At 41.3% G+C, this 21,475-nt stretch overlaps 1 protein-coding gene across 6 annotated transcripts in view; it reads right to left on the bottom strand.

The window, feature by feature from the left end:
- Positions 1–6,146: 6,146 nt before the first annotated feature.
- Positions 6,147–21,475, bottom strand: part of PRKCA (protein kinase C alpha) — a 195,376-nt gene continuing 180,047 nt past the window's right edge. For 2 of the 6 annotated variants that reach the window (XR_014508008.1, XR_014508010.1), the window contains 4 exons: positions 20,644–20,751; positions 17,278–17,418; positions 8,687–13,436; positions 6,147–8,643 (listed from right to left, as the gene is read on the bottom strand). Coding sequence is in view for 2 of the 6 variants with exons in the window: in XM_083427514.1 (XP_083283640.1) it covers positions 13,272–13,436; positions 17,278–17,418; positions 20,644–20,751 (414 nt within the window). In the remaining 4 variants the exon portion in view is untranslated. Of the gene's footprint in view, positions 13,437–17,277; positions 18,265–20,643; positions 20,752–21,475 lie in introns of all 6 variants that reach the window. The other 4 variants (XR_014508007.1, XR_014508009.1, XM_083427514.1 and 1 more) reach the window with 2 other exon arrangements.

Raw genomic sequence — 21,475 nt, 5'->3', positions numbered from 1 at the left:
ACATCACCCTGCCAACAAAGGTCCGTATAGTTAAAGCCATGGTTTTCCCAGTAGTGATGTATGGAAGTGAGAGCTGGACCATAAAGAAGGCTGATCGCCGAAGAATTGATGCTTTTGAATTATGGTGCTGGAGGAGACTCTTGAGAGTCCCATGGACTGCAAGAAGATCAAACACATCCATTCTTAAGGAAATTAGCCCTGAGTGCTCACTGGAAGGGCAGATCCTGAAGCTGAGGCTCCAGTACTTTGGCCACCTCATGAGAAGACTCCCTGGAAAAGACCCTGATGTTGGGAAAGATTGAGGGCACAAGGAGAAGGGGACGGCAGAGGACGAGATGGTTGGACATGTTCTCGAAGCTACAAACATGAGTCTGACCAAACTGTGGGGGGCAGTGGAAGACAGGAGTGCCTGGCGTGCTCTGGTCCATGGTCCACAAAGAGTCGGACATGACTAAATGACTAAACAACAACAAAGTTACTAATCTCCATGAAATCTGAGGGGAGGGTGTCCCTCAGGGTGGGTGCCACTACCGAGAAGGCCCTCTACCTGGTTCCCTGTAACTTCATTTCTCTCAGCGAGGATTGGAAGGATACCCAACCCACCCACTCCCAATTAAAAGATCTGAAATTGCAAAAACATTCCAGGATATTGGGGTACAAGTGTTAGGAAAAATAGGAGAACTTACCTGTTTATGCTGAGGCTTTTGCTGGCTGTTGATTGCCAGCCATTTGTCATAACCTTTTTGCTAAACCAAGGAGCATTGTCAGTACACATTTTATTTTATTGCTGTTGTATTTTAAGAGATTTTACGTTTTTGTTTCGTTTAAACCACCTTTATATTGTATTGTAGGCAGTATATAAATAGTTTTAACAAATAAATATTATCAGACTCTGTGAAATGTTGCCCACAGGTGGCAGGCTGGAATCAAAACATATTGGGGTTGGTTGGCTCGCTTCACGACATTCCCTCACAGTAGCGAGAAGTTCTTTTCTTCTTCATTTTTGCTGGCTGTGAGAAGCAAGAGAAGTGGGCTGAAAACACCTCTAAGCCGCCAGAGTTTTGCTTTCTGAAATCAGGTTGGTGTCACAGGTGTGTGGAAGCACAAAATCCTCTGGCACACATGGCTTTTCCTAGAATATTGCCGGCAATATGGTATTATTTCAAAGATTGCAAAAATGTGAGGAATGGTGAACAGCAGAGGAGCGTGTCTCAGGAAAGCTGCCCAATCCTAAAAATAAATTGCTCACAAATTAACTTCAGATTAGAGTCATAGACTGTAAAGCCTGAACTCAGTTAGGTTGCTTACATTGCACTGACTTCAGTGGGATTTAAACAACCTAACTGTACTTTTTCTTCTTTTTTATATTTATATTTTATATTAAAAAGTACAACGATAGAAGTAATCTACATTAGACACAACTTAGTAAGAGTAAAAATTTTGAGGCCTTAGAACAAAGGAAGGAAGTCAGTATGTGTATATGTATGTACGGTGGTACCTCGGGTTAAGTACTTAATTCGTTCTGGAGGTCCGTTCTGGAGGTCCTGAAACTGTTCTTAACCTGAAGCACCACTTTAGCTAATGGGGCCTCCTGCTGCTGCCGCGCCGCCGGAGCACAATTTCTGTTCTCATCCTGAAGCGAAGTTCTTAACCTGAAGCACTATTTCTGGGTTAGCGGAGTCTGTAACTTGAAGCGTATGTAACCTGAAGCGTATGTAACCTGAGGTACCACTGTAATGACTAGATTAGAATGATGATATGGTTTTATTTGTACACTGTTGAGGTCCTATAAAAGTATTTGCTGAAGTTAATTTATTTTAGTTGGTTGAATAGAGGGATCATGTCTAATATAGTTATCAACACAGTAATGAAAAACTTCCTCTCAGTCACTGGGATGCTGGTTCAACACCGAGAATGCAAAGGTGGCAGAGAAATAATATCCCTTCTTAACCACTGCCACATGGTAAATATGATTAGGTGCCCTTAGTTGCGTTTATTTATATTCCTTGTGAGATTTGTGTCACAAGTGTGTGGTCCTTCCATGGACAAGGAATTGCCCCCAGGCTACTGTTCTGGGGGTTCTGAAGGATATATTTTGTATTGGCCATTTACAATTTTTTTAAAATAAATGCAGCTGATATTTGCTTGCTGAGCGTGTCAGGTCAACATGACTATTAAGAGTTTTCATATATCTGTTTATGGATCTGACAGTTTATCTTCTACATAAGCCAAGGTCCAAAATAACAATCCCTCTGCATGCATCTCAGTCTAAAAGCACTAACAGTTCCCTCGAGGAGGATTTAATCCACCAGGGTATTTCAGCAACCGATTTCTAATGAGCTCCATCTGACCTGAAATTCCAGCAGCGCTGTGACTCTCCCCTTCTGCTAGAGCAGGTGCCTGCTTTGAGAGTATGAGATATTTATGTTCTATCAGCTTATTTCCTTTTCTGCATTCTGCTGACATGGTTACAGAGAGGAACGGAGCAACATTTGAAAAGAATTGTCATGGTTAGAGGAACTCATAGTGTGGATTAGAGCAATGTTATTTTGCCTGGGTGCCTTGCAGAAATTTTAGTTCTCCTGTGAACCTCTGTTGTTGTTTAGTCGTTTAGTCGTGTCCGACTCTTCGTGACCTCATGGACCAGAGCATGCCAGGCACTCCTGTCTTCCACTGCCTCCCGCAGTTTGGTCAAACTCATGCTGGTAGCTTCAAGAACACTGTCCAACCATCTCGTCCTCTGCCGTCCCCTTCTCCTTGTGCCCTCAGTCTTTCCCAACATCAGGGTCTTTTCCAGGGAGTCTTCTCTTCTCATGAGGTGACCAAAGTATTGGAGCCTCAGCTTCAGGATCTGTCCTTCCAGTGAGCACTCGGGCTGATCTCCTGAAGAATGGAGAGGTTTGATCTTCTTGCAGTCCATGGGACTCTCAAGAGTCTCCTCCAGCACCATAATTCAAAAGCATAAATTCTTCGGCGATCAGCCTTCTTTATGGTCCAGCTCTGTTACAAATAACTAGTGGTGCAACTAGTCAGAGGTGCAGAGGGCTTGATGTATTATTACACCTTTGGATGCTGAATCACAGCTAAAGCGCAGGAGGAGATAAATTGCGACCATAGTCATTTCCAATGTGAAACAAAAGCAAATTTTCAACCCAAGCAGGTGCCATGGAGGAAGTTGAGTGAAAATGTACCCTAGGTTTTCTCAGTGAGAATGGAAACAAAATTTAAGCAGCAGTGGTTTGGAATGGAGTAGATGTGAAAATTGAATGTCAAAGTTATATGATACTTTTCACAAAGGTGCAAAGGGGGAGAGGGCTTTTAGACAAGGAAAGTAGATTTAAAAACAACCAACCAACCATGTTAAGATGAAGCTTTGATTGTACATTCTCTTTGTTCTTATAGAATCTCCTACGTGACAGCCAGCACAGGACACCTGATTCAAATTGTCAGCTGTGAAGTTTACTGGATAGCTTTGACCCAATTCTCAGCACAATCCTGCAGCATAGAGTGAAAACAAGGCAACATATATGCACTGGCCACCTTAAGTTTTGAAAGCACAAATGCGAAGTACTTTGGTTGCCTAATAAAGGGGAGGTGGGAGCAGACAGCTTCTTCTTATAATAGTTTATGTTATTGTTTATTGTGTGTATGTGTGTGTGTATGCATGTAGATAAATAGAAATGTGTGTGCAAGAGAAGAAAAACTCTGGCCTTCGATAAAAGAGCACGGGAGGCAACTGTTGGATTAGAGACCTGGCAGGGTTCTTGTGTATGCAGTGGTTCCTGTGTATTCAGAAGGTAACCTACAGCCACTCCCACCAGGGTAAGGAGGTAGTTTTTCCAAGCATGGCTTCTTCTACATCTCCCTTTTATGTAACTGTCACAAGAGGTGCCCAGACCCTGTACTAGAAGCTGTACATAAAAATGGACCACATTAGCAATGCAGGGTGGGTGGGTGGGTGTGTCTATATATCTCTAGAAATACTGCATATAGTGGGAAACATCTTTCATGTGTTGCGAGAGTACAGCTTTGCCAGTCCAGCGGTTCACAGAGTTCATTCCTGCCAAGCCTTGCCCACATTTAAAGCACAAAATCAATCTGCTCTCTGAAGCGCACACAACTCTTTGCGGGTTTTGTCAGGCAGAACAATTTAAATATGCAGAGATGGTGCTAAAAACGGCTTTCTTTTCTTTCTTAAAACGCAGTCATGTGCTTCTCAGGTTTTAGCAATAACTTAAGAGAAGCCCCCTTTTCGCTTTGGTGGCAATTTTGCAAATGACTGTTAACAATCACAGGTAAAGAATTCGTCCGCAATGGAAGTAATTAGGCAGCTGAAGAACCGGGTGGGGTGGGGTGGGGGGTGGCAGCGGCAGACAAGAATGAAATGAAAACAAAAGAAAAACAGCAGACATAAATTCCTCTCTGGTTTGTTTCAACAATGAGCTGGGCCTTAGAAGTATTTCAAAATGTCATTTCAATGCCTCCACAACCCGGAAATGCTAAGTAATGTGTGAAGTGAAAAAACGCTAGTTGTTAGCCCTTACACAAAGCCCAAATGCTGCTTTAGATAAGGGGTGGGGGACTGTTTTCAGCCCGAGGGTGGACTGCATACCTATGGAAGGCAGGGCCAGAGGCAGTAAGTTGGCTCCCCAGCAAGCATTGATCCAGTAGACAACATCCCAGCCATGCAAAAGCCAGAAATCTCTACATTCCCACCCACACCCCAGTCCATCACCCACGCAGGCAAGCAAGAGTAGTCATCAAAGTTCAAGGATGCATTCTTATGGGGGAAGCTGTGGCCTTTGAGACGGTGTTGGACTACAACTCCCACCAGCCTCAGCTGACGTAGCTATTGGTCTGGGATGATGTGAGCTGGTCTCCAGCAACATCTGGAGAGCTACAGGTTCTTCACCCCTGGTTCTTAAGGTTAACGTCCTTCAAAGGCACAATCAAATAATAATAAAATAAACCAGGCACAATCAAATGATGACTGCTCTTTTGAAGTAATGGCAGCAAAAATGCAGCTAAGCCGCTCAAATCCTATATATGATAGACACCCTTCCTTGGAAATTAAACCAACGTCAAGACTTCAACATTCAAAAACTTTACCTGCGGAAACTGATAGATGAATTGAAACATTATTTTTACAGTCAGGTGCTTCTCCAAGCAAGGGCCCGCAGTCTCTTCTTCTAACTTCCAAACAACTGTATTTTCCTCTAAGCAGTCAGTCTTCTGTATCTGAGTTAGGCCATCCCTTGCAGCTCTTAGGAGAGATTTCCACTTTTACCTTCTCCTCCTGCTTTGCTCTTTTCCTTTCAAGTAGAGAAGAAGCACCCCACCACTCTATTCAACTTAGCAGTGTTCACAGTGGATTCTAAAACAGTCATCTAAAATCACATAAAATAGAATCTCTCCTTCACTAGATACCTCCCTTGTGACCAATGTTAGCCAATCCCATGAGAACTACTAGAGAACTCTCTAGAATTCAGTTACCAACCAATCAAATTTAAGCATGTGGTAATGCATAGAAGCTTGACAATTTCGGTGAATTAAATTACCATACTTAACATGCCCACCGTAAAAAAAAGGGTGTGTGGTAATGGTGATAGTGCTTAGTGAAATCCCTCTCAATGGTAGCCACCCAGTGAAGGGGAAAAGGGGACAATGGACATGTTCAGAGACCCTCTTTCTTCCCCCTGCTTGGGCCTTGCCCAGCACCTAATAAATAATTTCCCCCAGAGGTCCCTCACATCAAGTCTCTAATGAACGTTGAAGGCTTTAAACTTGGAAGCAGCTGTGGCAATGCAACCTGTAGTTAGCAGATGACTGAGAAAAAAAGGAAAAAACCAAGAATGAAGTATGACCAAAAGAAAGACAGCTAAGGACCCCCCCTTTCCAACAACTTATTTTCAGCCCCACTATAGCTGATATGTGCATGGACTAGAACACTCTTGGATGGGGACAATTCAGAATCAAATGCAAAATTTCCTTGAGTTGAGCTTAAAGAAAGGAAGGGCAGTTCACACCGTGAACTGTAAGAACTGTACTTCAACTGGAGTACCATCAGGGATAAAAAGCAAAGCAATACATTCAAACTCTTGACAAGTCAAAAACTGGCAGTGTAAGGAAGACACGCCTCCACAAAATAATTATCAGTATCTTTATTCATATTCACTTGCTTCCAAACTACCATTAATATTTAACAAAAGAAAATGTCATGCAAACAAAGATTAAATATTAATATTAAGGGGTGTGGGGAAGAAATGCAACAATTTGTACATTAATCTTGCCTGCTATTTTTTTTTTTAGATTTCCCCCTGCAAACGAATGGCTTCTCCCATTATCCCTACAGTACCTTATCGTCATTAAATAATTAGAAAAGGTTCCCTTCTCACCGCAATATAAACGTTGAGCCTTAAAAGTGGTATCATACATACAAGGTAACTTTTATTGATTCTATCCTTTGTCAAAAGAAAAGATAAGGGTTAACATAGCAAATATCGTGATGTTATAAGGTCCCGTGTTGACACATTCCAGGGCTGCAACCTGACCATAGTGTGTGACCTGCAAATCTGTAGGCTTTACATTAAGCAAACAGAATAAAATAACAATAAAATCACATTTTATGTTAAGACTGGCTTGCATTCATATAAATAACAAAAAGAAAGGAACATCTCTTAAGTTATTTCCGTGAAACAGTTTAGGCAGTGATCTCCCAGCTAAGTAAGACAGCAGACCCTCTGAAATAAATGGACTTCCCCACTGATTTAAATGGGTTCACTATGGGAATTACTTACTTGGAGATCAGCTATAGTATCATACCAAAGAAAAGAACCATTTAAACCCTAGGCCTGAAACCCTGCATAGCACGCAGATAAGCACACACAATCAATGACTCTGACGAAATTAATTATGGGTTGGTTAAAAATCCATCCATCCTGGCCCAGCCATTTCTGCTTGGTACAGATGTACCTGTAAGGTACTTGCATGGCACAGAGATAGGCTCCTCTCCTTCAAGGGCCTCCCAATTCACTTTAATAGAACAGAGAGCTATGGGGATGCCTGGCAAATGAATGGGAAATCTCAGGGGCAAGTTGAGCATTGCACTGAAAATCTAGAGAGCACTCAAGGACATTGGAGAGGTGAATTTCTGCTGGGAAATGGGTGGTGGACTCAAGTGCTTTGCACAATCTTGCCCAATGAGCTTGTGTGAAAATCCCACACATAGGTTTCAATGGGGTTTGCATAGGAGAAATTCCCAGCGGAATTTGTGAGCTTTGAATGTCCGATGTGGTACAAAAGATGTATCCGATGGAATCGGACTGTGGCCTGCTACATGATCTGAAACATGGCATCCATTTCTTCATGGCACCCACCGATAAAAATCAAATCTCTCTTCTACAAATAGTTGTAGTCAAGGCCAGCAAGCCTCAGGCAAACCGAATTAACAACGGAAATAGATTTTTTGCTGATGGGATTGGTTTCCTTCATAAGGATAACTTATTATGTTTTCTGGTGCTTTGGGGTACACTGAAAATATGGTGTCGAATTTCCTTAACGTTTCATTCTACAGTAATCAGTGATGCTTTATTTATACAGGATTTGAATCTCTTCAATAGGAAAACTGTCTACATGGGTTTTTGTTTTTGTTTTTTGCAAAAGCAGCACTTGATAGCTCTTGCCAGGCAAAGTCCTATATAGTACTAAGTTGTATTCCATACCCCCATAAGACATTGATTAGGATAAGTTCAGTACTCCCCCCCCCCCCGCAGTACTATTACAGTTGTATAAAAAGTATAAATAGCATTGGTTTTTTCAGCAAACCATGTAAATTGAACAAATGGATTCCTTATTAAAAAGTATAATACTTTTAATATATATATTTCATATTAGACGTGTACCAGGAACAAGAACTAAACAGCTCTCTCACAGCAGCCTGCGAGAGACGTAAGTAGTATTATTGTCCCCATTTTACAGATGGGGAAACTGAGGCAGAGAGGTTGAGTACCATGCCAAAGGCCACCAAGGGAGTCATCGGTAGAGCTGAGAAAGAAGCCCACTGTTCCTAGATCCCAGACCTGTGGTACAACTATGACAACATTATAGCAATACCCCCCCCCCCAAGATTTTCTTATGAACAGGGAGGACTTTGCTGCATGCTTACAGATTTACTATAAGGCTGTATAGATGCCAGCTTTCACTGGCAGTGTTATCAGCTGATGATATGAAGTGATATGTAATTATCAGTGCTAAATCATTCCCAATTTACTTTAAGTATTTCAGATACGTTTTGTTGGCAAAGATGTGAGGTTTAACCATTTTGTTGTCTTGCAAGTAAACATTTTTTTTCCTTTGAACCAAACCTTGCTACAACCAAATTCTTAATATTTGACACATTTTTACAGATGCAAACAGATTAAAAAATGAAATAAAAGCGATAACTATTACATTCTAATGGCCTAGACAACAAAGGTAACAAATCACATGATTATTTCTTTTTAAAAAAACCCTACCAAATTCCTTAATGGGCATAAACATTATAAACTGAACACTATAAATACATTTCCCACACTACGTTGAGTTTGTGTTGAATTTGGCCGCGAGGGAATCGCTTGTATTTTGATAACCGTGAACCAATATGCACTGAGGGCCCAATTCAGTTGGTCCTGTGAGCACAGCTTTCAACTTACAGGATGCTGCTAATGTGATGGGAAGGAAGCAAAAAAAGTGGGGTTGTGTCCTGAATATACAAAAATAAAAATAAAATAATGCAACCTTTAGCTTCATATTCCTAGAAGATCCGTTTTGTCCTCCATTTGTCTCCTATTGCAAAAATAATTCTAAAAGTCGGGAAATAACTCTGTTCTGCGGATACTAGACTTGCTAAAAATTTTCATATGCAACCTTAACCCCACCCCCTCAAGGCCAATAAGAATTGCTTTTAATTCCACAGACAATTAAATAAGCTATGTCTCCAGTGTTCATTAAGTCTGCGTAAAATGAAATGTTGACTTTCAGGGGACCGTGGCTTCTTGAGCATGCATTTATTTCCACTATTAGAAATAGGAGTCCAGCTATTACGGATGAACTGTTGTAGGAGCTGGTGTGTAGAGGCTTGTGCCATTTTAATATTCTGTATCAGATGCACAAGTGTCTACAGCTGGTCCTGGTTAAGAATACATGCTCTCGGGGATTCTAGGGGAAACTAGCTTGCTTTGTGCTAAAAAAAACCAACAGTCGCCCAATACTTCGCTGTTAAACCCCTTGCGGCACCCTCTTAACGCCTGCCATTTTGCTATAAAAAAAAGGGGGGGGGAGTCTCTGTGTTTCTGTAACTGGTGATTTTCCCAGTTATGTAAAAGGTAACTAATGGCTTCAAAGCATTGAGCATACACCGCATTAGACCAATGCTGGGATTTCAAAAGAGCAAGAACAGAGACTACTGTCTGCTACTGAACAGGCAAATTCCAGAGCAATTGAAACAGCTTATGAAAGTGCCGGTATGTTTGTCTGCTGGAAAAGGAAGGGAAAGCAAATTATGGTATTTTGTAGTGCAATGCTCCACCTGCGTTTTAAGCAGCTGTATGCAAACTGAACAGCTGAGACACAGGGCCCTGAAACAAAACCTAGTCAGGGCCGGTTACTGCTCAGTATCACACTTTTCCATATATGTGCTATAAATACAAGTTCCTGTCATTACCATCTATTTGCCATTATTTCACTAGCTTTTGTTGGGTGATAATTTTAGAAGCAGTCCTTTGCTCAGTTCTACAACTCCACATTATCTAGCACTCAAAGCCAAAGGAACATAGGGTAGCGTCATATACCTGGTTAGACTATTGGTCTATTTACCCCAGTGCTATCAACCATGAATAGCAGCAGTTCTTCGTAGTCTAAGGGCAGGAAGAGGCCTTTCACAACACCCCTCCCTTATCTTTTTAAACGGGAGATGTTAGGAATTGAACTGGTGCCTTGCACAAGAAAAACATGTGCTTTACCATGGAGCTAGGCCTCCTTTCCCAATGGAGGCAAAGCACTCTTGCATCTTGCTTTTTAGACTGTAAGCTCCTCAAGGCAGATACAAGTCTTCTTGTTTGTTGCTCTATAAATTGCACCACCACCTCCACGTTATTGCAATCCATGCACCCTCAACGTATATATTGCAATCCCCTGTCTGTGTCCGTGGTTGCAGAAAGTGGGGATTTCATGGGGAAAGAACATGTCCTAAAATAACGTTCCCTTCTCAGCATGCTGATGGGCAGATTTTGAGCCTCAATATAGTCCCAAAAGTGTCATCACTGAGTATATTGTGTTTCCCTCGCCCCAGTGGCAAAAATATATCAAGTAAGTGGAACGCTAGCGTTTGTTTCTTTATCAAATGAAAGTTTAATTTTGCTAGCTAGGCTGTGCCAATTATAGATAAACCACTAAGCGTCAAGTCTGGGAATTAAAAATTATCTGCCCAATTATGATAAAATATGCTTAATTTTCTCTCAAACTGTGACAACTGTTTAGAAAAAGAGGCAAAAGTGAAGGAGATATGGTGCCAAAATTCAGCTTAGAACGCCTTTCTTGTAAAGTAAAGGTACCAATTTCTGATAGCTTTGATACTTTTACGCGTAACTATAGTCCACCTGACCACATTTTTCATTGTTATACTATTTTTATAGTATAAAGTTCATATGCTTCTTATTCACAGTATCGGTTCTTTGCCGCAAATTACAAGTGGCATGCTTATGTGATGTTCCACATGCACACATGCGACCCTGGGGCCACTAGTGTGCTTCGTGAGTTGGCGTAGGGGCCTCTACACCAGTGAGCACACATGAAGGTAAAACACTCTGTGTTAAGGTACCTTCAGAGAACAGTGGGGCCGTTCAGCAAGTGCTTTCAAGAAGAGGAGAGATGAAATATTTTGGCACTGTTCGGAGCTATAGTGTACTATGTAACAGTTTCATAAAAGTGGAGACCTCTCTTTCCTTCACGGTAATCTTGTGGAACTCATCCCATTTCTAGGAAGCACATTCGTGCGGCCAAAACAGCAGGCGCATTGCCCTCCGTGCAGGAAAAGGCATGACAAGATTCTGGCACTGGAGCGCATATTCAGCATCTAGGTTTGCAAATATTAAAAGGGGGAATGTTAACAAATGGGGGGAAGTGTACCGTACCGCATGCCGAAAGTGCAAATCAAATACAAACTGATTTTTAAAATCAACATATTCTAATAATAAAATAAGGTGGGGGAGAGCTTAAGCAATTTAAAACATGGGGGTTGGAACTCTAGAGGAAGCATCTATCAATTATAGCAATGGCCTATTATTATTTTCCTGTTTTGAAAAACTAATTGATGTGTAATAGCCACTCAACTTCAAAGAGGATATGAACATGTTCTGAGCATGCAGTCAGTTCTTTTCAAATTTTCCTGTTCCAGTCCTCTCTTCCTGTACATATGAAACCATCAAGCTGCTCTATAAACTGCCAATGATCAAAACATGTTTTGGGGATTTGGTGCAAAAGGAAACCTTGGGTGAGGTGGGTAGAGAAATTATCTACATGCACCAATAGAATTTTTCTTCAGCAGCCTGGGGGCTCAGAGGGCAGTGGTTAAAAGTTTTTTTGATGGAGGTCAGAGCCTTGCAGAAAAGCTGCAGGTGGCTGTTATAATTTAGCATTAGGCCTACGTAAGAACAAGGCATAGATTTCCCTAAACTATCCACGTTATGCAGAACTAAAAAAAAAAAAAAAACCACACCTCCAAAACTAGTAATAATAAAACATTAAGCTAAATCTAAATAAAGAGTCATCCAGAACAATAACCTTCACAAAGATAGCACAGCTGTGTCTTATAAAAAATGTATATATCTTCTTCATTCTTGATAACAATCATCTGTAATATAGCTTCACTTAATGCTTATTATGAAACATGCAAAATTCATTGCATGATGCATATGCAAAAATGTATTCAACGTCTTCAGCCAGGACAACTGCAGCCGAAGACAATATCTTCAGCTGCTTTTCAATTCTCGTTTTGTTTTTCTGTAGCTCCAGGGCTCTTAAACCATGTAAAATACTGAGGGAAGGGATTCATCTAATGAGCCCCATCCACAGAAGTCCTGTGCAAGGACTTCTCCTTGTGCCTAGAGATCCCCCCAGAACAGCCTGTGGGGAGAAGAGAGGGTGATCGTTCTGTCTGGCAAGCTGAAATGCTTTTACGGACGGAACTTTAATCCTAACACAATGTTGAATTCCACCCTAAGCTTTTAATTTTTAAAAACCTTACTTTTATTGGGAAAAGCAGGGACTGACTCTGAATTCTACATTTCTATTATTCGCTGTACAAACACTTTCCTATCATGCACTTTGCTAAATAAATAAGTATAAACTGGGGACTTGGGGCTTTGCAGGTTTGTCTCAGAGCCAAGCTAAGAAACAATTTTTAGAACACAGTATTCGAACTTGGCTTAATGATAAACGTTGAGTAGTGGCGAAAATTAAGCAGTACAAATGGCACCCTGGATCACAGTGTAATCTCATGGAGATTAAAGTTAATACACATTATCAGCATGATGCAGTTTTACCTTTGAGATAGTTCACCATAGGTTCAGTTAATAGTAATCTTACGTATCTTATCTTTTCCATTTCATATTTTCATACGTTTGCCGCTACTTTGATCAACTGATTTTACAAAGATCTCATGGATCTGATTTGTTCATTTGTTTGCTGTAATAGGTATACATGCTCAATTTTTAACATTGAAGCATTTCCCCCCACTCTCTGCTCTTGTTTTCTCTCTGTTTCAGTTATTTTACATTTCCGGGCCTATTACCCAGCCATTCATCCTGTCATGTGACACCAAGCAGACCAAAGAAAGACCTGGTCCCACAGGGTTCTACATGCAATAATTCAGATTTGCTTATTATGATTACCCCCCCCCCCAAGTCTACATGATACTCTTAATTAACCCCCTGAAAGGAAATAATCCCAGAGGTGCAGGGTACAATGGGAAACAACAGAAGTTATATAAAAAAAGAAATGACAAAGGCTAGCTTCGTAAGAGTAACCTAAAAGCAGCAGTGATTCCTAGATGAATACAATGGGTAGTATGTGGTGATCTCCTGAGACCACACGATCTTTGCTGTAAACCTTGGCATCTTCCCCCGCCTCTTACCCCTACAATTTTCAGACCCAAATGGAATCAACAAGGCAAAGGTCTAAAAACCCCAGGGCTAAGGACAATTTTCCACTGTGTGGCTTCTTCGCGTCTATCGTTTTCATACTGAGCTCTGCAACAGGGGATGTACAAACTGTGGGTTGACATAGGAGAACCCTTCGAAATCTGCTTGGTCTATGTTAGAAATGACCAGCTGATCAGGCGGCGTTAACACTGGCTGTCCTCTGGTAAAGAACTTGTCGAAATTTTCAGCGCCCTTGCCGCACTGTAAGGTGGGAAGAAGGAAAAAAAAATCAATCAGAAAAAGAGAATCTTGCTGTAAGTTCTGAAGTAATTTAAAACATTGCACCGGGTATGGTGGACCTGTGGCCTCCAGTTGTTGCTAGACTCCAAGTCCCGCCATGCCTAGGGCCACACTGGCTGGGGCTGATGAGAGTTGAAGTTCAGCAACATCTGAAGGGCCAAAGGTGTTCTGAAAGTGTGCTAATTGCACTGGACCTCGCAAATTTGTACCATTTCTTTTCGACACAAGCGATGAATGAAGAGAAGTCCGCACATTGTTTTGTTCCATACAAACAGTTCCAACTATCTTAGGGCATGCATTCAAGTGAAGTAAGTAATAATAAAGCTATTCAACAGTATTAATTCAGTGGTGCTTAGTTTGTTTTTGACTGTTAGTTTGTTAATGTCGTTAATACTGCTTTGTGGGTTATGAGTGCCGTAGTGCTTTGTGATTCGTGTGAGCGAAAATTAGCGTAGAAATATAATGCATGAAATGAAACAAAGCAAGGATTCCAGTTGTTGTGGTGGCACTTTGCATCAGCAGCACTTTAGTGCTCATTACAGTTAAATAATCTATAATAATTCAGATCTTACATGAGCATTTGTTCATGAGAATCTAGGAGTGGTCAGGGCAGCTTATGAATTTTTAGTTTTTGTACTGATTCCCCCCTGCAAGCTAGTTTACAACCCAGTCTATTGTTGCTATAACTGAAAAGAAGAGCTGCACGAGTTTTAATGTTAAGTATTCTTTTCTTTCTTTCTTGAAGGATGTATGTACTCAGACTCTAGACAGCTGTAAAATAAAGATGAAAAACCAAGGGAAATGGGGTGGGGGGGTCCAAATGCCACAAGCAGCTTTTGAAAGGGACGTGGCAGGCAATTTTGTCGCTGGCATATTCCATCAGACAACAGCCATAGGAAAACACTTCCAACAGATGCACTAAAAAAAAAAGATTGAATTGCTGGATCAGGAGTAGCCAACAAGGTGCTCCTAAGATGTTTTGGACTACAACTCCTATCAGCCCCAGCTAGCACGGCCACTTGTCAAGAATGATCGGAGCTGTAGTCCACAACATTAGAAGATGAAGAAGAGTTTGGATTTGATATCCTGCCTTTCACTCCCCTTCAGGAGTCTCATAGCGTCTAACATTCTCCTTTCCCTTCCTCCCCCACAACAAACACTCTGTGAGGTGAGTGGGGCTGAGAGACTTCAAAGAAGTGTGACTTGCCCAAGGTCACCAAGCAGCTGCATGTGGAGGAGCGGAGACGCGAACCCGGTTCCCCAGATTGCGAGACTACCGCTCTTAACCACTACACCACACTGGCTCTCTAGAAGAGAACTGTGTGGGCAAACTCAACTATGGTATTCTCGTTACTTAATATTGAATTAAATGTATTGTACTCCAGAAACATTTGATTTGGATTTCTCCTCTTAAAAATCATGAAATGCTATTGCAATTACCACAAATGTCCAATATATGTACTTCACACGAGCTCCTAAATGACTGTTCTCGAGTGAAAGGCAGAAGTTTTAATACATGCTGCAATTTAATTAAGGACTAATATATTAGCTACCCAGATTCTTCCTTATTTCAGATTATCTGAGCTACATATAAAATAGTCCCACCACAGAATATCATGGGTGATCATTTATGCAATGAAATAACTAAGAAGGCTTGAGGAACATGCCTCAGGTATATGGTACAGATGGCCAGGAAAAATCTCACACATACAGACATAGATATCTGATGGTCATGAAGTGTTTAAAAAATTCATCACAATCATAGCTCTTGAGCCAGAGAAACATAGTCTGGAATTGTGCACATGTAACTCCTTGGTCAGATAATTGACAATAGCATTTATCAAGGACTCAGGTGGAGGAATGAATTCATCTCCCACACCATCTCATAACCAACTGTTGGCTGGTGTAATGTGACTCCAGTCCTGTGAACCAGAAGTATATATAGAAATATACATAGAATCATAGAATTGGAAGTGACTCTGAGAATGATCTAGTCCAATGCAGAAATATGCAGCTGTCCCATACGGGGATCAAACCTGCAACCTTGGTCTTATCAAAACCCTGCTCTAACCAACTGAGCTATCCTCTTTCTTGCTTGACCTTCTGAACTGGAGAGCATGAGATGACTCCTCCTCCAGCCTTTTGCTCACGTGATACTGCCTGACCAGTGAAAGGGAAGATTTGGGGAGGAAATGCGTAGATAATATCTACGAGGCTCATAATTCAGTTAGTAGTATGTGTGCAGGAGCCTGCTTCTGTAGATGTATGCCTAACAGGATTGGGAGCAATAATTAGTCAAGGAACTCCCATTTCATCTGCAGCAGCTAAACTGTAGAATAGCACGAGTAATAATGTCCCGCTAGCTGCTCAGCCCCCTCCCATGTATTTAACCTCGGTTTTTGCTTCAGCATCCTGAAGCTCAAATGCTTACACTGCTATTAGAGAGGCACAAGTTCTATATTACATTCTTTAAAATCTCAACATTATGTGGCCATGGCTATGACTCATAATTGCCCTACAGTGGGATTTGTCATTAGTCTGTCACTATTCTGCCAACATGCACCACCTTGATGTCTGGTTTGCTATAAATGGGAAAGTGTTTCAAATGATACACTCTTACCCTTTTGCTGTGGGTTTTTTTTGTTTTTAAACCAAGCAACGCTGTGACAATCACAAAGGCCTTTAGCTTGGTGGGTCTTTTGGTGGCATTCCAGCCCACAAACCAAAAATAGACGTTTTAGAGAATACTCTTTCCAGGTCCCCAGTTTATTCTGTACTAAGCAGCATGTGACTGCAATTAATTGTTCCATCAAATGTAATGTTCATAAACTATGAAGCATTTCAAAGCCTTCAGCTGCCCACACCAAAGCTGAAAAACAGCTTTCCATTATCTAAGTATGCATAGCAAGCATTACCAAACACATTAAAAAGTATTACTGTTATTTCAACTGACATGGCATGGAGAGCCAAAGTTTTGGGTGTTTTTTTTTTGTGTGTGTGTGTGAAAAAGGAAATGAAATACAAAATTCAAGAAATATGAAACTCTGATGAATTCCCATGAGGTAAAAAACCAGCACTACCCTACTCTGTGATATGCTGCTGCTTATTATGATTATTAATATCAAACTTCCAGCACACATGGAATTAAAAAACCACAGGTATTCCAGATTGGGATTCTCACTCAGAGAAGTGAAGAAGCGATAAGCCGGAAGGGCAAAAGTATAAGAGCATGGGAAAGGGAAAAAGAGAAAAATGCAGACTGTATAAGACTGTCACTCCACTGAACTACCATTGAAACTGACATGCTTCACACACTTTACAGTGACTGGATCCAATTGTATCTATCAGCTGCTACTTTAGTTTTAAGTGCTAAAAACAGGTGGCTGATACAAAAACAGATTACAGGGTACCTGCCTACTCCATGGACTGATGTAAGTATATTCTCACTCCATGCTTAAAAGTGTAAAGGCTAATGTGCTTGATGTTTAATCTTAGCATGACGTGGTGCCATTTCCGGCTGCCGCTTTATTGAATGCTGCAAAGGCTACTTGAGTTATTCTATTGTTCTCTTTGCTGTTTCAAACCTGAGCATATTTCAGCATACGTATAAAACTTGTTATGATCACTGAGATAATTTGGATTGAAAATGTGTATTTCAGGAAGCTCAATGGTGGTTTTTTTTTTGTAGTCTGTGTACTTAAATTATGAAAAACAAAACGAGTTTTAAATATTACTTTTTTAAAAAACAACAACTCCAGAAACAGTTCATTGGGGAGAGGAAGTGTTTGTTTGTGTCACTTACCACTTTAGGTTTGAAGGGAGGCTGAATCTCTCGGTTTTCCAGTCTCTCCCAGTCAATTCTCCTGAAGAAGGCATGCTCTCGGATGTCTCTCTCCCCCTCAGGCCCACAGCCAAGACGCTTTCCAGGATGTTTAGTCATTAGCTGGAAATCAAGCACAAAACTCATGAAAAGAGGTTTCCAGAATGGGAGCAACAAAGTAGAGCTGTGCCTGGGAATAGGATATTTGAAAATGTCCTTTAATTGTTGCAAACCTGGTCATGTTTCTATCTCTGGAAACAGCCTTTACTTTGTTGTCTTTTTTAAACAAGCCGATAAATTCCATTATGCTGAAACTGTAAGAAATGTAATTTACCCTTTATCTTTTGGGCACACTCTAGCCACCCCATTGGCCCGGCTCATGCATCATGTTAAGCCAAATACTGGCTCGTTGGGAGAAGATTGTGGGTTCTTTACTCCTCCTTGGACATTTTGCTGCTGCACCAAAGCAAGCTAGGTCACGCCGTGGCTTAGCATGTCACCTGAACCTCAGCTCCTGGACAACCCAAGAGATGTAAAACCAAGAGCAAGTCTTGGTTATACGTTGTTGTTAGAGCCATGATTTGATAACATGCTAAGCCCAAACCATTGGCATGGCAGGAAAAGGAGCAGGGCGACACAAAGCAGCCACAATCTCTTTCCTGGGAGCCCACAAGCTTGCATTAAGCCAGAGTTTGGCTTAGCATGACATGCAAACCAGGCCACTATGCGATTTAACCCAGTGGCAACAAGTATGCCTCTTTTTCGTTTGTATATTTACTACTTATCTGATCAATACCATCTGCGTGGAGGAAGCATGATCTTGGAAAAGGAGAAAGCCTTTATATTTGTAACTTGAATGGCTCTCTTAAAAAGGAGGGCAAATGGATAGTTGCAGGGAGTACGGTTTCAATGAATTCTGTGGTCTGTCTACCGGCTTCAACACCTCAGCGATTTCTTTAATGTTCATCTCTAGTTATGTGTTCAACATGAATAAATGCAGAGTTAGAATAAGCAGAAATCAAAACAATTCAAACTTTGAAACAGACAGCAAAAAACCCCTACAAGTCACTTTCAAGGATGCACCATTTTTGACAGGATAGCAACTTATATACAGTATAGGAATGTGTGAATTAGGTCTAATTTTGTGTGATTTTTAAATGCTTCCTTTGTATTCTTTGCTTATCTGTATGCCACCCTGGGTACTTAAGAGAGGAAGAGGGCAGGGTAGATTAATGTCTCCATTCACTTCTGCAGCATCTCCTTATTATGACCCCTATAGTCAATAAAGCAGACCTGTTTTTCTGTAACACTTAAAGTGTCTTATAGGGGAATCCTAAGCCCACTGGGACGCGGGTAGCACTGTGGTCTAAACCACTGAGCCTAGGGCTTGCTGATTGGAAGGTCGGCAGTTTGAATCCCCATGACAGGGTGAGCCCCTGTTGCTCAGTCCCTGCTCCTGCCAACCTAGCAATTTGAAAGCACGTCAAAGTGCAAGTAGATCAATAGGTACCGCTCCAGCGGGAAGGTAAATGCCGTTTCCGTGCGTTGCTCTGGTTTTGCCAGAAGCGGCTTACTCATGATGGTCACATGACCCAGAAAAACTGTCTGCGGACAAACGTCGGTTCCCTTGGCCAGTAAAGCGAGATGAGCGGCATAACCCCAGAGTCATTCGCGACTGGACCTAACTGTCAGGGGTACCTTTACCTTTAAGCCCACTTACCAAAGCTACATAGGACTTCTTAATATGCATGCTTAGGACTGCACTGTTAATTGCAGAGTTTCTGAATCTTCGGACACAAGCCAAATGCAGATTATCACTTTGTCACAATTACAAAATGAAAAGAAGGACTGTGCGGGTTGAGCACCAGAGATCTAAAGAAATGGCAGGCTTGTTTCTGGATATAAAATAACCAGAGCACATCTAAAGCATTTGTTTGAGGAGCAGCTGGCTCCAGAAATGGTTTCTTATCATAAGTACGGTATGTGTTCCCCCTAAGCTACGGTGAAATAAACTTCTCTGTTAGGAACAGGTGCATAACTGCTCTCCTGCTGACGGATCAGGTTGAATTGCTAGGAAGAAGAAGGAAAATCCATCTGTATTTCAGAAAAGATTTTTGCATCAGGGAGTAAATAAGCTGTTTCTGCCCCCCTTAATTTATGGACAGTATGCACTCCTAAAAGCAGATATTGCCATGGGAGGTGTCTGCTCAATTTGCAAGACACGATGCATATGCCACCTAGCGGTGCAGGTGAGCAATAAATGAAGCTCTTTTGTTAGATTTCTTGCACACCCTTTACCATAAGGTCCCAGGGCAGTGACCTTTTGTGGCTGCACAACTGGAAATTAATTTCAAGGGTGGACAGAAGATAAACTTAAATACAAAGAAAGATGTGACCATTTTCTTCTACGGAGGAAGGCAGCCTTCTATGAGCGAAGCAACGTTCAGAATACTCAGGAATGCAAGTAAACAATTCAAACACAAAATTCTTTCTGTATTAATAGAACAAGGAAGTTTTGGTTCAGAAGTGTCTAGTGAACAACCAAAGGACCTAATGATTATTTTTATTATTAATAGAGCTTAATAAAATGTTTAGTAATAATATTAGTGGTATCATCATCATCCTGAAAACAGAGAGAAATACAACAAGCAACTCCCTCCCTCTAAAGCAACTTTCCCAAACCTGGTGCCCCACAAAGGACTTCCACATGTGTAGGTCAGAACATTTAGAGGGCAAGCAGGTTGCGGCAGGGTGCCCTAAAGTATAGCAGCCATTTGTACTCTGAAGGCATGAAACAAAAACCAAACTAAACAAAGAACAGGAAGAATGCAGACCCAAGGAGCACAAAATCAAATTTTAGAATCCTCCCTGAGATATTGAGCATCTCCTTTACATTCAAGCACCTTAAGGACAGAAAAATTACTTTATATTGCCACCAGCTTCTATCTTTAGAACCAGTGCAAGATCTGGGAGCTCCCTCTTCAGTTTCTAATACCTATGAAATTGAATTTGTGCCTCCTAGGTTCTACGAAACTGTGTGGCTATGAAAGGGACCTCCAGGAATAACCAGGTTGCAGTTGAATCCGATGAGATGGGAAACATTAAAGCAGAAACTTATGGGGAAGGCAGAAGTTCCAATATATTCATTAGTATGAACAGGCAAAGCCACCTGAACCATGGAGTAGCTCCAAGTATAAAACCGTTACATGTGGCTGATGATGCATCCCAAACCACCATAGCTTGTTTATATAAATAAAGCATAGAAAATAGTAAAATCAATAATCTCAACAGTAAAATACAGTATATAACCTGAACAGCAAAACAGATAATTGCAGCAAACTTTCTTACCCCCTTGCAAATGGACACAGCTTCTTTGGACATTGCTTTGGGGTACGAAACATTATGTTCCATTATTGACTGAAAGAGCTCGTCTTCATCTTCACCATCAAATGGAGGCTGTTAAAATGTGGGGTAATTGTTAAATTAAATGTTAAATGGGTAATTCAGAATTAATGTCAACACAGAATATTTACTCAAACGCAGATTAATCTATTGGGCATAGGTCAGCCTTCCCCAACTTGTTGCTCTCCATATGTTCTGGACTCCAATTCCCATCTTCCCCAGCCAGCATTGCCAATGGTCAGGGATGATGGGAGATGGAGTCTAAAACATCTGGGAGGCACCAGATGGAGGAAGGCAGTTTTAATTACCTTCAGATGAATATCTATGCTGTTAGGTGCCTTGATCACAATTTTATGGAAAGGTGAGATACATTTAATAACAAAAATGTGGCCAAGGTCAACCCTGAAGTATGAGATAGTGTGCTATCCTGTGCACACTACTGTGTGACAGCTATACATTGCTAAGACTTTGCTTCTACTCGAAGGAGCAGTCAGCGCCGTTGTCCTAGAGAGGCAAACAGGGCAGCAGACCAGCCTCAGTGCCATAGTTCAGCACATATGCCTTCCAATTCCTCTCCCTGAGTGCCACAAAACCCTGCCATTTATGCTGCTCCTGGCATCCATTTCATAGTATTATATTTGCATACACTTTCCAATTTAAAGTATCAGGGATGGAACAAGAGCATGTAAAAGCTTGAGTTTCTTCCCCACCCCCAGCAGTTTTTTGGAAGAGAGGCAGAAGCAGCAAGATCTGTTCTCATCCCCAAATCAGCTTTAAA

The sequence above is a fragment of the Podarcis tiliguerta genome (assembly GCF_965153285.1).
Source record: "Podarcis tiliguerta genome assembly, chromosome: 2".
Lineage (NCBI taxonomy): Eukaryota > Metazoa > Chordata > Lepidosauria > Squamata > Lacertidae > Podarcis > Podarcis tiliguerta.
The sequence above is the reverse complement of the archived record's forward strand: the minus strand, read 5'-3'. Positions and strand labels throughout refer to the sequence as shown.